The sequence below is a fragment of the Anabrus simplex genome, chromosome 1 (genome assembly GCF_040414725.1).
Source record: "Anabrus simplex isolate iqAnaSimp1 chromosome 1, ASM4041472v1, whole genome shotgun sequence".
Classification (NCBI taxonomy): domain Eukaryota; kingdom Metazoa; phylum Arthropoda; class Insecta; order Orthoptera; family Tettigoniidae; genus Anabrus; species Anabrus simplex.
The window spans coordinates 958532242-958551870 of NC_090265.1; the positions used below are offsets into that span (position 1 = coordinate 958532242).

The 19629-nt window shown below is 40.6% G+C and overlaps 1 protein-coding gene across 3 annotated transcripts in view; it reads left to right on the plus strand.

Moving 5' to 3' along the window:
* The window catches only part of Prp6 (pre-mRNA processing factor 6), a 323443-nt gene that overhangs the window by 126297 nt on the left and 177517 nt on the right, over positions 1 to 19629 (plus strand). For all 3 annotated transcript variants that reach the window (XM_068225312.1, XM_068225311.1, XM_068225313.1), the window contains exons 11-12: positions 11310 to 11449; positions 14032 to 14174. In XM_068225312.1, the coding sequence (XP_068081413.1) occupies positions 11310 to 11449; positions 14032 to 14174 (283 nt within the window). The remainder of the gene's footprint in view (positions 1 to 11309; positions 11450 to 14031; positions 14175 to 19629) is intronic.

Consider the following 19629-nt stretch of genomic DNA (forward strand, 5'->3'; position numbering starts at 1 on the left):
TATTTGTGAGGTTATGTCATGAAACATTTGCTGTATGTAGATATTTATTTATATGAGTTTAGTTAATGTAAGCACCTGTAATTAATATTATATAATGTATTAATGATTTGAAATCCACTACAGAATTGTGAAACACACTGTAACATCCAGAATGGTACTGGGTAGACAAGAACTCGCTAGAATATTCTGTACATTATATCTGGGCCTTAAGCACTCTAGAATTTACGAGAAAATGTATCTTTCTAAACACCTGGCCAGGCACGTATATAAAGAGGTGGTCTTGATGGTAGAGACAAATTATTACTCAACCGGTAAAAAACTTCACCTGTGGTTATGACAACCAGTAGGAATGCAGGAGTGATATAGGTTCTTAGAACAAGTTGCTAGATTTCTCATTTACTGCTGTTAGCCTTGAAGCAGGTGTAAGGGGTGTGAAGGAGATAGAAAACACACGTTAACGAGATGTAGCATGCTTGTAAGCCAAAGCGCATACTCTTTAATGTAGTGTAGCGTTGTAATTAGTGTGAATAGTCAGTGTAGTTCGTTACAATGTCAGCATGCAAATGTTGATTTTAAGTGAAAATGAGTGGAACTCGGGGGAAAGGGATCAAGCAAAAAGCACTGACAATTAAAGACAAGGTGGAGATTGTCAGGAAAGTGGAGTCTTATACACTTTTCCATGATGCTTTGGTGAAGGAGCTGGGGATGTCACCATCTGCTTTCAACGACATCGTAGCCAAGATAGACCTTTGCCTCTGCAGAAAATACTTCAGCAAATTGCGATAAAGTTAAATCTGGGAAGTTCGATGAAGTAGAAAAAGCTCAGCTAATATGGTTCAAACAGCAGCGAAGTTTTAATATACCTTTGAGTAGAACTATTATGAAGGCTAAAGCAGAAATTGCTTGCAGATTAAAGGTGCCTTTTTCTGCATCGAACGGGTGGCTGGACCACTTTAAAAATCGAGCCGGCATTGTTTACAAAACAATTAATGGCGAAGCAGCAAGTGTAAGGGCAGAGGAAGTGGGACATGAAAGGAAACAATTCTGCCTGCTAAAATAAACAGTTGCAAACCTTGTGACATTTTGAATATTGATGAATTCAGACTTATATATATATATATATCAGGCCACCCCTCTCTTGTTTTGAAGGGAGGATCTTGCCACAGGGGAAAATTGTGAGCTACAGTACTAGTTGGTATGAATATGGAAGGAACTGAAAAACTACTGCTGCTAGGAAGTTCCACTGTTTAAACAATGTTAATACTTTACCGTGTAAGTACACCAGCAACAAGTCAGCTGGGGTGATAAGTTCCCTATTTGAAGAGTACATGCAAGCACTAGATGCCAACATGGGGAGCAAGAAAAAGAAGACCATGGTGTTTATGGACCACTGTCCTGCTCATCGCAAAGAGTTTAAGGAACATTTAAGGTAGATTTTTTTTCCCACCAAATACTATATTATCTTGTTTGCTGGCGATATATGCTTGTGGGGAGACACTAAAGAAGACCTTCAAGAACAAACAAACTCCTGGACAGAAGCTGCTAAAGAATATGGACTCATCTTCAGTCAAGAGAAAAGTGAGGTTACGGTCATGAAAAGATACGGACAACCAGTGGGACACATTGAAATTGAGGGGAAACAGCTACAGATTGACCATCAATTCAAATATCTTGGAAGTGCTAAGTCTGATACTGGTTCTATAGACAAGGAAATTTCCCACAGAATTCAGACAGGTAGCAACTTCTACAAAATATGGAACAAGAAAATACCAACAAAATGTAAGAGAGTCATATACGAAACCTGTTATGTACCATTCCTGACCTATGGTAACGAAACATGGACCGTAAGAAATAAAGATGGCAGTAGAATCCAGGCAGCAGAAATGAGATTTGTCTGTAGCATGATCGGTAAAACACAGAGGGACAGAGTCCGTAATGAGGAAATCCGCAAGCAGGCTCACATTGTAAGACTGCAGGACAAAATAACATTGCAGCGACTGAGATGGTATGGACATATGCGACGCATTGGAGATAACAGATTACCGAAGCAAATGTATGATCTAAAACTTAGACAAAAGACGAAGTGGGCGACCAAGACTCTGGTACAAGAACATGATGAAGATTGACATTGAATAGTGAGGACATACTTCGGAAAGCATCAAAGGAGAGAAGTTCAGAGACCGGAACTGGTGGATAAGCCTTGTTCGCCGACCTATCGCTTAAGATGGAACAATGCGGGATATGTGTGTGTGTATGTATACATTGGTACTACAGCCCATGGACCAAGGGATCATTATTGAAGCAGAGGTACCGAAAATCATCGTGCACTGGATGCTACACATGAAAGCAGACTAGACTCATCTACAAGCCCTCTGTTTTGGACACTATGCATTTCATTGCCTCATCATGGGATTTGGTAGAGCTTGTAATAATCACAAATTGCTTCAAGAAAGCAGGCTTCATTGCTGGTACCAACAGCACCGTTGTTATGGAAGTTGGTGATGACGAGCCAGAGTGCTGGGGAACCATACAGGAGAGGATGGAGATAACCAGTAAGTTCACTGACTTTACTGCCATTGATGATATGGTAATCATTTTGCGAGGAGCAGACCAGTGATCAGACCTGCAAGGAAATTCAGGCAGGAAATAATAATAATAAGAATAAGAATAAGAATAATAATAATAGGATGATGATGTGAGAAATGGAAAGTTTTATACAGCAAGAAAGCAGTAAAAGCAAGCAGTAAAAGCCTCAATCAATCAATCAATCAATGCTGGACAATTTATTTTCCAAGTAGGGCCTAGACTTTTGTATTCGGATATTTTTTAAATGTGTAATACAGTACGGTACCACTTAATAATGTACAGTTACTATCCAGCCTTTTAATGTTCTAAGTATTTCTTCCTATCTCTTGTGCAAGGTTTGAGTCCTGCCTCGTCCGACCTGAAAGTAATTTTCATGGTGTCCCACGTTCAACACCAGGCAAATGCCAGATTGGTACCTTTGAGATAGGCCACGGCCGACGTCCTTTCCAAATCCTTCCCATTCCCGTCCGTGAGGAAAGACGCCAAAAAGAGTGTAACCTGTTACACATGGATTTCAAAACAAAACAAAAAACATCTCCCTTTCCCGTTGTGTGTTTGCCAGTCATATGATAACATTGTACACCCTGGGTGTGTTATGGTACATCACATTATGTGTATGATAGTTTAAAGTACATGACTGGTATCCGTTCTGTGGCTGGAATCAAAGCTAGGAAACAGCTTGCGTGTCAGTACATCCTTGGCCGACTGCACGCTGTCTGATGCGGCATGCAAAAGCCCAAAAGCAGTTTTTATTGATATCGTAAAAAGTAACTGTCCGATTTTGAAAATACTTACATATTTGAACTTATACGCAGTTGAACTTTTAGGTCAGCTGTATGTATTTGTACCGTTCCACTTAAAAATATGGAGTTAGTATCAATATCTTGGTTATTAATCACCCCATGAGAATAAGCAGCACATTATTTTACAAACCCCTGGGTATCATTTATGAATATGAAAACAGAATACCGATATCTTTAATAGTTTAGACGTTATTTCTGTGTAACATCTTAGGTGAATAACCCTGTTTATATATATGAGCTGCTAAAAGAAGAGGCACAGTATTTAAATGTGATTACCATGACAGGTATTTTTAGAGATAAAGTAAAATGTATATATCGGCCTATTTTGTTATCATTCATAAAGAAGGAAATCTACCAGCTGTGTATTTCAGGGTATAAGTTTTCAGGAATTACCCTTTTTAACCTTTTAATAAGTTTCCTATCGCCGCCATAAGACCTATCTGTGTTGGTGCAATGTAAAGCCACTAGCAGAAAAATAAAAAAAGTTTCCTGCTTAAATTTTTATTTTTTTGAGTGGTCCCTTGAAAAACTTTTTCTTGATTCTTCTTTACTTTATTTTGCAAGTCTCAATGGATGGACCAAACATTAACCTCGGTTTTATGAAAGAACGTCAAAGACATTTGCAAGTGTTAAACCCAGAAGCCAAATATTTTCTTGATATTGGCATATGCAGTTTGCATACTGTAAATAGAGCTATGAGACATGTATAATACAAAACAAGAGTTTTAATTGTAACAATAAAATTACATTTTAGTCATTACTAAAGGAATAAACAAGAATTGCTAACAACAAAGTTACAATTGACTTATTAATAGAGTAATTGTATACTGTAGTACAAAAATTATTAAAATTAATAGAGTAATTGTATACTGTAGTACAAAAATTATTAAACTACAGCAACCTAATACGAACTTGTGTAGATTTAAAGTATATTGCAGATCAAAAGTAGGTCATGTTTACTATAGTTTTTCAAAATTGAAAATAAATTATTCAAAGTGAGAATGTTATGAACGTAATTCACTCACTTGATTAAATAACAACATTTATTACATTTACGACACTTATAACACATTATTAATACATAATACTGAGTACTAATGGGCTGATGCCCTCGGTAATAGTCAGTCACATGTTCCCGTCTCCTCTCGCACGAGGCACCCAAGCATAACAGTCTCTCATCCCCTTCCATCCACACCACTTCCGGCTGGGTGCTGAAGGGTGCTGCTATCTGTCCTAGGAAGTGGTAGCGAGCAACTAGGTGGTCTAGCCATAGCTAGGCCGGAACATGCTCCCCACCGTTGAATCACCATGATTCAACCGAATTAAATTGCCTGATATCCCCTCATGAGAGTTCAGTTCAAATATCACACAGGCACTGACATACAGAGTTCATGTACAGTAACCAAAATGAGTTAATCATTCAACAAAATATACATATAAACATAGGCAAAACAGAAACATAAGCAACAAAATATTTACACACTGTTAACAGAAGGTACTAAGTAGGTTGACTGTGTCCTCATCCATTATTATGCAATATGAATTAAGCACACTATAAGTTCTCAGTTCAAATCACGCACACACAACACCATAATTACACTCTGAAATGAACAAGAAAAAATATTCACATGAAACACATTATATTTTAGCCACAACGATCCTGTTTAGTTCTCAATAGGTAATGGAATTAACTTGTTAACAGGTCGTTTAAAAAGACCACTGGTTGTTCTGATGGTAGCCACTCGTGCAAGTCCATCCTTCCCAGGGTGAACAGTCTCCACCACAGCCAACTTCCAACAGAGAGGAGGAAGATTGTCCTCCTTCAGAAGAACAACTGTACCAGTAGATAGGTTCTCCTTGGGACAGGTCCATTTTTTCCTCTGCTGCAGTGAGTTCAGGTAATCGGCAGACCACCTCTTCCACAACTGCTGCTGCATTGACTGGATACGCTGCCATCGAGCCAATCTGTTGATGGGCAGGTCAGTAATGTCAGGCTCAGGGATGGTTGTAAGGGGGGCACCAATTAGGAAATGAGCAGGTGATAAATAATTAAGGTCACTGGGGTCATTAGATAAGGCAGATAGGGGGCGAGAATTAAGACAGGCTTCTATCTGTGCAGTAAGGGTACATAGCTCCTCAAATGTCAATAGCGCATTACCCGCAACTCTTCTCAAGTGGTACTTCATGGACTTGACAGCTGCTTCCCACAGTCCACCAAAGTGTGGAGAGCTGGGAGGTATAAAGTGCCACGTGATGCCTTCCATCGCTAATGAATTCCTTATCTCTTCACAAAAGCTGGTTGAAAGGAATAGTTTTTGGAGATCCTGCATTCTTCTATTGGCACCAATGAAGTTAGTCCCATTATCACTATAGATGATGGAGCATTTCCCACGTCGAGCTATGAATCTCCTCAGGGCTGCCATAAAGGCATCAGTAGAGAGGTCACTCACTACCTCCAGGTGAAGAGCCTTGGTAGCCAGACAGATGAACAATGCAATGTAGCTCTTCGTTGTCTGTTTGCTTCTCACATTTCCCCTCTTGACGAAGAAAGGACCAGCATAATCAGTTCCTACATTAAGAAATGGGCGACTCTGTTGCACTCTGGTAACAGGGAGCTGTCCCATCAGCTGTTCAGCTGTTGACGCCTTGAATCTAAAACAGGTCAGGCACTTGTGGATGACTCTTCGAACAACTGCCCTAGCCGTGGGAATCCAGAATCTTTCTCTTAATGATGCAATTACTAATTGAGCACCTGCATGTAAAAGCCTAATGTGTTCTGCCATCACAACAAGGTTTGTGAGAGCATGCTGGGGAGGAAGGATAAGCTGGTGCTTAGTGTCATAAGGTAGTTTTGAATTTACTAGTCTTCCTCCTACCCTTAGCATTCCCTTATCATCTAAGAAAGGATGTAAATCAGCAATTTTACTCTTCCTTGAGATGCAACACTTAGAGTTGAGACTGGCTATCTCTTGAGCGTAACACACTTGTTGTGCAATTTTGATACAGGAGTTCAAGGCCATCTGCAGCTCTTGTGTACTTAATATCCCTAACCTCTTGTCTTGAGGATTGGCACTATTGTGAATAAATCGCCAACAATATGCAGTAACTCGAGTCAGTCGGGACAGTGACGAGTACTTCAGCATAAGTTCATCCCAGTTTGTACCTATCAACATAACTACAGGAAGTGTGCTTCGTGACTCAGGTAGTTCCTCTTCTGCATGGTCTGAGCTTGTGTCTGGCCATGATTCAGTGGGCTCAGTTAACCAGGATGGTCCGTGCCACCACAGGTTCATACCTCGTAGTTGTTCTGGAGCAACACCTCTGGATATTAAATCTGCTGGATTACAACTGGTAGGAACATGTCTCCATTCAGCCTTGTGAGTGTATTCTTGAATTGAAGAGACTCGGTTGGCCACAAATGTTTTCCAGCGAGTAGCAGGAGATGCGATCCAGGCTAATACAATGATGGAGTCTGTCCACAGGTACAGCTTGCTGACTGGCAGAGACAAAGCTGGAAGGGTTTTGTGGAGTAGTCGGGCAAGTAGTAGCGCTCCACACAGTTCAAGTCTTGGTAGTGTTAGTTTCTTCACCGGTGCTACTCTGGATTTAGAACATAATAATCTGACACAGGTCTGTCCCCCTTTGACGACAGACCGTACATAAAGACAAGCTCCATAAGCTTGTTCTGAAGCATCAGAAAAACCATGAATTTGTATATCAACAGGGGGTCCCTTACATGTGACTAACCGCTCAATATAAAATTCTCTTACTGCCTGTGGCTTAAAGTGAAGTTCTTCCCATTCTCTGACTAGTTGAGATGGTAGTCTGTCATCCCAGTTCAGATTGACTATCCAAAGTTTCTGCATAAAAACCTTGTAAGAAATTACCAAAGGGCTGACCAACCCAAGTGGATCAAATATTGATGCAATAACAGATAAGACCTTTCGTTTAGTTACATGAGAGTCAGCATGATAGGGACTGTCTGAATACAGATTGCCACAAATGAGAAAATGATCAGTAACTGGATGCCATAATAGGCCTAAAGATTTCACGCTAGTGCCTTCATCAAGACTTAAAGGCAGCTGGGTTTCCCTGTCCTCTTCTGAAACTGCTTCTAGTAATGCTGGGTGGTTTGAACACCATTTTCTGAGGTGAAATCCTCCACTCTCTAGTAAATTAATAATTTCAGACTGCAACTGAAGAGCATCCTGGATATCGTCACAGCCGCTTAATAAATCATCAACATAAAAATCTCTGCGAACAACTTGTGCTGCTCTGGGGAACCTCGATTCTTCATCTTCAGCAAGTTGCTGCAGGCATCTGGTAGCTAGGAAGGGTGCTGATGCTGTACCATATGTTACAGTTGTCAGTTCATAGTGAGAGGGTGGGTCCCTAGGTGATTCCCTCCAGATAATCCGCTGAAGTTTCCTATCATCTGCATGAACCATGACTTGCCGATACATTTTAGCAATATCTGCGGTGAAGGCAAAGGTATGCATTCTGAATCTTAGAATGATAGAGTAAAGATCCTGTTGTATTGTCGTTCCAACCATTAATGTGTCATTCAATGAAATGTTGTTAGAAGTTTTAGAAGATGCATCAAATACTACCCTAGTTTTGGTAGTCGAGCTACTAAGCTTAAAAACTGGATGATGGGGTAGATAATAGCTTCCATCTTCATTCCCTGACTGAGTAGATGTATCCACCTTAACCATATGCCCCAGCGCCTCATACTCGTGAAGAAAGTTAGAGTACTCGTGCTTAAGTGAGGGCTGCCTGCTGAAACGCCGTTCTGAGTTAGTCTTGACATGGCATGATTGAAGGAGTTTCCCAGAACCTCAGGTTTCTGCTGGAGGGGTAAGCGAACTATGAATCTACCTGTAGCATCCCTAGTAGTATTCTCTGTAAAATGTTTTTCTGTGGCTCTCTCTTCTCTTGTCATGACTCGTGACGTAAGCTCTTCTATTTCCCAGAACCGTTGTAGTTGGGTGTCTAACCTGTCCTCTGACTTCAAGAAACATGTAGTTAGAGTAGAATTTTTCTCTTCCCTACGATGGTAGTGTCCAGCAATAATCCATCCTAGTTCAGTGTCTTGAAGGATAGGATAATCTGGTGATCGAGTTCTGCGCCGAGGTTTCAGTAATGAAAAGAAATGTTCTGCGCCTATTAACAATTCAATGTCACCTGGCTGGAAGAACTTGGGGTCAGCGAGCTTCAAATCAGTGGGCAAGTTCCAATGCTCATGCTGAATGTGACTACTGGGCATGTTACCTGTGATACGTGGAAAGACAGAGCAAGTCATACTCACAGTGAAGTTACTTACAGTGGATTGCAATTCTAACTGAACACTGTACCTTGATTGAGAAATGGAATCATTTATGCCGCTGATTGGTATGGGATTCTTCATTTTCTTAAGGCCTAATCGCTGTGCTAGACTTTCAGTGCAAAGATTAACCTGGCTGCCACTGTCAAGAAGTGCCCGGCAGACCTGCATTTGCCCCCTACAATCTAGTACCTTGACCATGGAAGTGGACAGCAGAACCCCTACAGGGTCTTTTGTATTGCAGTATGTGTGAAAGGAGTTGGATGCAGTTTGATGGGCTGTACCTCCCTCTCTACCTGATGGATTATGTAATGAGGTGTGATGCTTCCTACTACATAATTTACAGCCACGTGATTTGCACTGTTTGGCAGAATGCTGTGTACGCAAACAGTTAAAACATAAGTCCATTTCCTTAACCCTTCTTTGTCTATCTTCCACACTGAGAGCTGCAAACTCTTCACATTTAAATATCGGGTGATTACCATGACAGCAGGGACACTTTATGAGACTGGTAGTGGTGTAAGTGTAACGTGGTTGAGTATCCCCTTGAGGTTTAGGCTTATTTCTATCAGCTTGTTGTCTGTGCGATGGTGCAGTATGCTGTGAGCTAGGGAAGTTCTCCAGAGCTTGCCGTTTGTGCTCAACAAATGACAGCAAGTCATCAAGTGATGGAACCCGAGTGTCTGCTTGTGATGATTCCCAGTCTCGTCTAGTACAAGCATCAAGTCCTTGAGCATATAGTTGGGTCAAAATAACTTCATGCAGTGGAATGTTAAGTTCTAGGGCCTTGAGTGCATTCAAATGACTATTAAAAGTGTTAGAGTACCTTAACAGTTCTGTGGCTGTTTCACTGGAGACTGATTTTAAAGTTAAGAGTGCCTTAACATGAGTAGCTGCTATTAGTTTCTTGTTCTCAAATCTGTCCTTCAACATTTTCCACGCTACCTCATAATTTGCCTCTGTGATGGGTAAATTTTGAATTAATTGGCTGGCTGGGCCCTTGAGAACAGATGCTAAGTAGTGAAATTTCTGAACACTTGGCAGTTTATTGTTGTTATGAATCATAACTTGAAAACTGTCTGCGAATGAGAGCCAGTTTTCGTATTTTCCATCGAAATGTGGAATATTAATAGCCAGTAACTTTAAACTCGCGACACTGCTGACCTGAGTTTTTCCTGAATCTACCATGTCGCGTGATAACTCTTCAAGGTTCGCTATTATTTTACTCATTTCGCCCTTTACCTTGTAGTATTTGGTTTCGAATTCGGCACGCGCCTGATCATGAGCTTGCTCGTTTTCAACGTCTCCTAATTCTAATTCTGACTGCACGTCATCAAACTTCGACATTAATGCACTCATGTCTTCGTATCGCAGTTTAATTTCATGCGAATTCGAATGCTGTTGAGCGATGAAATTTTCAACGAATGTTTCCGAGCGGGTAAGTTGCGCTTTAAATTGCGACCTCTGCTTAAGAAGCTTTTGCCTTGTTGAAGATTCCGTGATGGAGGGGGTAAGACAATAACAAGGAGAAAAGGAGAGCCTTAAATGAATAGTACTGACCTGCCTTCAGTTTAGTTTACCTCTGGTGCTGGAACATCGAACCTGGGACTGCCAGATGATGTCATTGAAGTGAACTTCCAAGTATTTCCATGTTACTGTAGAAACTAGTCGTCCATACTACACGCCACGCTGCTTTCACGAGGTCCTCGTGGTGTAGATAATCCGGCCCGGTAATTGGACCATGTTTTGAACGTAATTCACTCACTTGATTAAATAACAACATTTATTACATTTACGACACTTATAACACATTATTAATACATAATACTGAGTACTAATGGGCTGATGCCCTCGGTAATAGTCAGTCACATGTTCCCGTCTCCTCTCGCACGAGGCACCCAAGCATAACAGTCTCTCATCCCCTTCCATCCACACCACTTCTGGCTGGGTGCTGAAGGGTGCTGCTATCTGTCCTAGGAAGTGGTAGCGAGCAACTAGGTGGTCTAGCCATAGCTAGGCTGGAACAGAGAATGAAAAAGAATGTACTCCTTGGAAATGTGTTATTGATGCTTTATGTTTTCTAGAAGTTTTTTCCTCTTCTGAATGCATTTTTCTTTTCCAAATACAATTGATATCTTCTTCTTTTTGAAGCTCTGACTGAGGTCACCATAGTTCTGATGATAGTCCCATTCTTCAAACCATCAGGGTTTATGCTATAACAAATAATTAATTGGGAGAAGAGATTCTTCCATAGGATTTTCAACTAGTATTGACTTTACAATTTTTAATACAATTCTTTAGAAAAATATATTTGTATTGGTGTACCTGTTTAATACAATATTGACACAAGCCATTTAAAACTAAATGAAATGTACACTCATAAAACTAGTAAGATTAGGGCATGTTTTAACCCTTTATGGGTCATGAGATTCATCACTTGAATTAATGTATCACACAGTATGTGTGAGTCAGAGAAATTTCTGTAAGCAGGTCAGGAAACATCAGGGAAAGAGAGGAAATATTAAGAGAAATTTTTTTGTGGATGTTCTGTTTGTTTTATTATTTGACTAATTACTCATTTACATATGTTGAGACAGGCTCTCGAGCATATTCCGAACTCAGTGAGGTTATGGAAGGCTGCTGTTGAATTAGAAGACCCTGAAGATGCCCGCATTCTTTTAAGTCGAGCTGTGGAATGTTGTCCAACAAGTGTTGATCTGTGGCTTGCCTTAGCCAGGTAATACTTAAAATTTGTTTGTAAGTTTTTGTTCATCCAAAAAATATGAGGGATTCTACTGCGTTATTACAAAAATTGTCCAATCTTTCAAAAAAAATTTTTTCTCCTCCCCACCCCCTTACACTGTTGAGTAGTCTGTATGACTAATGCAATCCTGAAGGTCTGTCTGTAATTTTTCTACCACAACTCATCTGTTCGCATTATCGTCATCAGTTGCGCCTTTTTAACTACCAATCTCATCTTGGCCATAACATTGTTCATTAAATACCTGGTATTGGTTGTTGGAATGTTAAATGATTGGTTGTATTAACAAAATGAACTATATGTATCTTTATGGCATTTGGAAGTGTTTAACCCTCTTAGTGCCACGTATGTTTATAGTGGGTATGCTAAGAATGCCACCCGTTCAATGACCAAATTGCAAGGCGGAACAAGATGAAACATAATTCTCCTAATTCTAAATCCAGATAATTGATTATTGTCCCAAATTGCTCAGAAAGTTTGATTATGGATATTGATAGCAAATAATACCAACTAAGGCCACATTTGGGGAAGAAAATGTTTTTTCCTGGGAAATTAGCTTGGAGCAGATTATATTTTTAAGTTCAGACCTACAAAAGTTACCTGAAATACATAGGTACTCATCTAAGAAAGATGTGTCAGGATGTCTTATGATGTGTTCTTGCTCATAGTCAGATGTAAAAGAAACCCAGGATAATCTGCCTAGTATTTATTGAAATCATTCTAGCAATACAGCAATAAAACCTTTCATTTCCTTTAGAGTAACAGGCCGCCACTGCTTTACATGGGATTTCGGCTTCAATTGTTGTGCTGACCTCAAGAATTGAGTAGCATATCTATTCGTTTCTGTCACCATTAGCTGCCACAGAGCCTAAGTAAAGAAGAGATAAAAATATGAAATAGGTTTCGCGTTGCAAGGCGGATTTTCCGAGTAGACAGGTGCAGCGTGATAACGAGTATCACTTCCTACGAAAACCTCCCAAAACCCAGATCTTTGAGGAGCATTACTGTTATCACCATCATAATCATCATCATTATCCTCATTCTCAGGACCGTCATTTGCTCCATCACGAAGTTTGGAATTCTCCAAGCTCTCAGATATTTTCGCAGCACTTACTTGTGTGATTCCCGCCATAACCTCACCACTGCCACTTTCCGAGTCATTATTCTCAGAATCACTCCCATTATAGGGTATTCAAATATTCCACAAACTCATCATCGTTCGCGAACACATCACCGTCAGCATCATGCCTTGGTGCCATTTTCACTAGCTACTCAGTGACACTTCATAAAACATACATCAGCGAAACAAGACTCAGCACCGAGCTCGATAGCTGCAGTCGCTTAAGTGCGGCCAGTATCCAGTATTCGGGAGATAGTAGGTTCTGACCCCACTGTCGGTAGCCCTGAAAATGGTTTTCCGTGGTTTCCCATTTTCACACCAGGCAAATGCTGGGGCTGTACCTTAATTAAGGCCACGGCCGCTTCCTTCCCACTCCCAGCCCTTCCCTGTCCCATTGTCGCCATAAGACCTATCTGTGTCGGCGCGACGTAAAGCAACTAGCCAAAAAAAAAAAAAAAAACAAGACTCGGTAATTAGTGCTTATTAAGGCACTAGCGAGAAGAGCGCAAACGGGCTCCCGGCAATTTTAGCGGGAGTCGAGAGGAGTACGATCATGCTCCTCGGCACTCTAAGGGTTAATTACAAGAGAACTTCATCAGAAAATTTACTGTCACATTAAAGAACAATTTACTACGGCTAAAGTTGATCGTGTTCCTTTCCGATACTTATAGCCTCATAAGGATGAGTGTGAAGTTGATTGATGTGAGAAGTAACACATCGATTTCGTTTTGCCAGTTACGACTCTAAATCTCATGATAGATCCGTATTGAGGGTTGACTTCTTACAAATTGTACAAAATTAATTTCGTTCATCAAAACATACAGTACCTTAAATGTTTTCTGTTTGTCACCATTTTTTAAATTCTTAATTTGATTTTTATTATCAACTTTACAGACTAGAAAACAGATGGTTCAACTTCAATAACAACTTACATATGCCAGCCGATGACTGAACATAATAATTAAGTCAACAGTGTACAGATATCAATTGAACTGCATCAGGGAACAACAAGAAATTGCAACTAAAAGGCCTCCAGCTCAAAAACTGTTTTAATGACCACCATCTTATATTTTTAATTTTCATTATGTTTTTTAAGAAAAAACTTTTTAAAACCACTTCATATTGTGTGTGTAATGATTTTAGTTTATTATATATATTTAACTGTTGATGACCTTATGTCGAGTCGAAACATGTCTTATCTAAAATTTCATCTTAATTGAATGTAATACTGTGTTGAGTATTGATTGGGAGGATAATCAACACAATTTTGTACAATTTGTAAGTTGTTTTGCCAAGGTTAATGGCTGATGTTTTTGCACTGACCTTATACCCTCCATTGTGTGATGATCATGAACTCCATAACAGTTGCATTGCAGCCAATAGCATTATGAATTTCCTGACTTAAGTAGAGATTGTTATATTTATATTTTGATTTCAGGTTAGAAACATATGAAAATGCTCGAAAAGTATTAAACAAAGCACGTGAAAATATTCCCACGGATCGTCAGATATGGACTACTGCAGCTAAGTTAGAGGAAGCTAATGGTAACAATCATATGGTTGAGAAGATCATTGAGAGAGGTAATTTTAATTTTGATTTTAATTATGTGTTAGCTTGTTCAGTTCGCAGTTTATTAAGGTATTTTATAAATCTGCCAAAAGTCTTGTTGCATACTCATTAATTACCCTTAGTATACTTCCTTACTGCTGAAATTGTCACAAGAATCCAGAGCATTTTCAGCATATTGTTTAAGGTGCTGGAGTGTTTGTAAGAACTCCAACATGCTTATTACTGGTGTTTAAGGTGCTGGAGATTGCAAGAGCTACAGAGTATAACCGAGCAACTGTAGAGTTTTGTGTGAGTTTCAGGAATGTTGTTTATCGGTTTATCAGTCTGTCAAAGCACAAAATATAACACTTAGAACAACATAACATGCCTGTAAAAGAACATATTCAATATTGGGCAAATATATTAAATCTGGTAGGGAATCGTCGAAGTAGTGAACTTCCTGAACTGAAAGAGTGTGTGACAAAAGATGCTGTTTTCTAATACGTGTATGCAAAAACACAGATACATGCAATACCTTTCGGAGAAATATAATGACTCTTCCAAAGCAAAGTTACCATTATGTACTCGCATATCAGCCGCCATTGCATATCAGCCACACCCGTAATTTTTTAACTGAAGGGGATATCATGCCCTCCATCTGGAGGGTATGCATCAGCGCCAGCAGGTATGCCAGCTCCGAAACCTGTGTGCTCCCCTCGTAGAAGGACATCCCGCCCCCCAAATGCGTCAAAGTTCTGGGTGTCAGTCCCCTCGTCCATCAATGACGGGATGGACATCGAGCTTTCATTACATCTACGGATGTAGATGTTGAAGTTAGTGCTTAGGTTTTAAAGCATCTGCCACTTATAACCTAACATGCTTCCCTTTTAGTCCACACTATGGCACTGTTACAGTGGAATTGTAATGGTTATGATAGGCATCTTGCTGAGTTCCTCCTCTGCGAACCATGTGACCTTGCCGCGGTGGGAGGCTTGCGTGTCCCAATGATGCAGATAGCCAGGCCGCAGGTGCAACCATATCGGATGGGTATCTGTTGAGAGACCAGACTAACGAATGGTTCATCGAAAGGGGGGTAGCAGCCTTTCGGTAGTTGCAAAGGCGGCAGTCTAGATGATTGACTGATACGGCCTTGTAATAATACTCAACATGGCTTAGCTGTGTTGATACTGCTACACGGCTGAAAGCAACGGGAAACTACAGCCGTAACCACCTCCCGAGGACATGCAGCTCTCTCTGTATGAAAGATGTACTGATGATGGCTTCCTCCCGGGTAAAATATTCCGGAGGTAAACTAGTCCCCCATTCGGATCTCCGGGTGGGGACTACACGAGAGGGGGCGATCATCAAGAAGATGGATACTGACATTCTGCGAGTCGGAGCGTGGAATGTTAGAAGTTTGAATCGTTGTGGTAGGTTAGAGAATCTGAAAAGGGAGATGGATAGGCTAAAGTTAGATGTAGTTGGTATAAGTGAAGTACGTTGGCAGGAAGAACAGGATTTTTGGTCAGGCGACTACCGAATTATCAATACGAAATCAAACAGGTGTAATGCAGGAGTTGGTTTAATAATGAATAAGGAAATAGGGCAGCGGATAAGCTACTACGACCAGCATAGTGAAAGAATTATTGTCGCCAAGATAGACACCAAACCAATGCCCACCACAATAGTGCAGGTCTATATGCCTACTAGTTCAGCGGATGATGAAGAAATTGAAAGAATATATGAGGAGATAGAAGATTTAATACAATATGTCAAAGGTGACGAGAATCTAATTGTGATGGGAGACTGGAATGCAGTGGTAGGCAAAGGAAGAGAAGGTAGCACAGTAGGAGAATTTGGATTGGGACAAAGGAACGAAAGAGGAAGTCGGCTGGTTGAATTCTGCACTGACCATAATTTAGTCCTCGCCAATACATGGTTCAAACACCACAAACGACGGCTGTATACGTGGACGAGACCTGGAGACACTGGAAGATATCAAATAGACTTCATTATGATTAGGCAGAGATTCAGAAACCAGGTGTTGGATTGCAAAACTTTCCCAGGAGCAGACGTGGACTCTGACCACAACTTGTTGGTCATGAAATGCCATCTGAAGTTGAAGAAATTGAAGAAAGGAAGGAATGCAAAAATATGGGATCTAGACAACTTGAAAGAAAAGAGTGTGATGGATTGTTTCAAGGAACATGTTGCACAAGGACTAAATGAAAAGGCCGAAGGAAACACAGTAGAGGAAGAGTGGAGAGTCATGAAAAATGAAGTCAGTAGGGCTGCTGAAGAAATGTTAGGAAGGAAGAAAAGATCAACTAAGAATCAGTGGATAACTCAGGAGATACTAGACCTGATTGATGAACGACGAAAATACAAGAATGCTAGAAATGAAGAGGGCAGAAAAGAATACAGGCGATTAAAGAATGAAGTGGATAGAAAGTGCAAGGTAGCTAAGGAAGAATGGCTGAAGGAGAAGTGCAAGGATGTTGAAGGCTGTATGGTCCTGGGAAAGGTAGATGCTGCATACAGGAAAATCAAGGAAACCTTTGGAGAAAGGAAATCTAGGTGCATGAATATTAAGAGCTCAGATGGAAAGCCACTTCTAGGGGAAGAAGACAAAGCAGAAAGATGGCAGGAGCATATCCAACAGTTGTATCAAGGTAACGATGTAGATAATTTCGTTCTGGAACATGAAGAGGTTGTTGATGCTGATGAAATGGGAGACCCAATTTTGAGGTCAGAGTTTGACAGAGCTGTGAGTGACCTAAATAGGAACAAGGCACCTGGAATTAATAATTGATGATATTCCCTCTGAATTACTGACTGCCTTAGGAGAAACCAGCATGGTAAGGTTATTTCATTTAGTGTGCAAGATGTATGAGACAGGAGAAGTCCCATCCGATTTTCGGCAGAATGTTGTTATACCTATTCCCAAGAAAGCCGGTGCTGACAGGTGTGAAAACTACCGCACTATTAGTTTAGTATCTCATGCCTGCAAAATTTTAACACGTATTATTTACAGAAGAATGGAAAAACAAGTTGAAGCTGAGTTGGGGGAAGATCAATTTGGCTTCAGAAGAAATGTAGGAACACGTGAAGCAATCCTGACTTTACGTCTGATCTTAGAAGATCGAATCAAGAAGGACAAGCCCACGTACATGGCATTCGTAGATCTAGAAAAAGCATTCGATAATGTTGATTGGACCAGGCTATTTATGATTCTGAAGATGATAGGAATCAGATACCGAGAACGAAGAATTATCTACAACCTGTATACAAATCAGTCTGCTGTGATAAGAATCGAGGGCTTTGAAAAAGAAGCAGCAATCCAGAAAGGAGTGAGGCAAGGCTGCAGTTTGTCCCCTCTCCTTTTCAATGTTTACATAGAACAGGCAGTAAAGGAAATCAAAGAGAAATTTGGAAAGGGAATCACAGTCCAAGGAGAGGAAATCAAAACCTTGAGATTTGCGGATGATATTGTTATTTTATCTGAGACTGCAGAAGATCTCGAGAAGTTGCTGAATGGTATGGATGAAGTCTTAGGTAAGGAGTACAAGATGAAAATAAATAAGTCCAAAACAAAAGTAATGGAGTGCAGTCGAACGAAGGCAGGTGATGTAGGAAATATTAGATTAGGAAACGAAGTCTTAAAGGAAGTAGATGAATATTGTTACTTGGGTAGTAAAATAACCAACGATGGCAGAAGTAAGGAGGACATAAAATGCAGACTAGCACAAGCAAGGAAGAGCTTTCTTAAGAAAAGAAATTTGCTCACTTCAAACATTGATATAGGAATTAGAAAGATGTTTTTGAAGACTTTTGTGTGGAGCGTGGCATTGTATGGAAGTGAAACATGGACGATAACTAGCTCAGAAAGAAAGAGAATAGAAGCTTTTGAAATGTGGTGTTACAGAAGAATGCTGAAGGTGAGATGGATAGATCGAATCACGAATGAAGAGATACTGAATCGAATTGGTGAGAGGAGATCGATTTGGCTACATTTGATGAGAAGAAGAGATAGAATGATAGGACACATCTTAAGACACCCAGGACTTGTTCAGTTGGTTTTTGAAGGAAGTGTAGGTGGCAAGAATGGTAGGGGTAGACCAAGGTATGAATATGACAAACAGATTAGAGCAGATGTAGGATGCAATAGTTACGTAGAAATGAAAAGGTTAGCACAGGATAGGGTGGCATGGAGAGCTGCATCAAACCAGTCTATGGACTGATGACTCAACAACAACTTGCTGAGTTGTGCCAGCTCATTATTGTGTATTCGTTGAGTATAGTCTGCATTCAGGAAACAAATATCAGACCAGGTCATCATACAGTCTTAAGAAATTTTCGGCTATATTCGACAGAACAACATTATGCTAACCGGGCTTCCGCTGGCGTTGGCATTTTTGTCCATTCTGATACCTAAAGCGAAGAGGTTCCACTAAGAACCCCGCTGGAGGCAGTAGCAGTTCCGCTGCCTGTCATAGCAATAGTGTGTAATGTTTATTTTCCACCAGGCCAGCCTCTTAATGTAAATGATGTCACTGATCTTATAGATCAGCTTCCACCTCCATTCCTCTTATTGGGTAATTTTAACGCCCATCAGCCTGTATGGGGCACTGAAACACCTTGCTCCAGGGGAAGGGAGTTGGAAACATTAGTAAGAGAGCTGGATTTATGTATTTGGAATACAGGTGAACCAACTCATTTCAGTGGACATTATGGCACATACTCTCGCATAGATGTTAGTCTATGCAGCCGAACATTGGTTCCCCTGTTTCAGTGGAATACACATGATGATCTCTGTCACAGTGACCATTTTCCCATTGTTCTTACTTTGTTGAAACAGAAATCCGTCGAGGCTCCTCCTTGATGGATTCTTAAACGTGCTGATTGGCCAAAGTTCACATCCCTAGCTGTCTTTAACGATATGACCAGGCAGAGCGTAGACAGCAATATAACGTACGTAACACAGGTTATTCTTGCTGCCACTGAGGAGTCCATTCCATTGTTTTCAGGGACTCCTTGATGAAAACTCATTCCTTGGTGGAACGAAGAAATTGCACCAGCTATCAAAGAATGCTGTCGCGCTCATAAATATTATAGGCAGTCTACTGTGGCCAACTTGGTAACATTTAAAAAACTCTGTGCTAAAGCACGAGTTCTTATTTGGCAGTGTAAGAAAGCTTCGTGGGAGAGATATGTGTCGTCTATGACATCACATACACCGTCATCTCAAGTGTGGACTAAACTTCGACTTATTTCGGGTATACATTGATCATCTTCAGTACCGGTACCGGGAATTTCCATTGCAGGCAGTGTCGTCACTGAACCACTCTCGACTGCTAATCATTTAGCTGATGTGTCTGGCTCTGGGAATTACCATCATGATTTCCTCACTCTGAAGCGGGAGGCAGAACGTCATCACCTCAGTTTTGCCACTCGAGCGTCAGAGGGCTATAACGTGCCCTTTGCGGA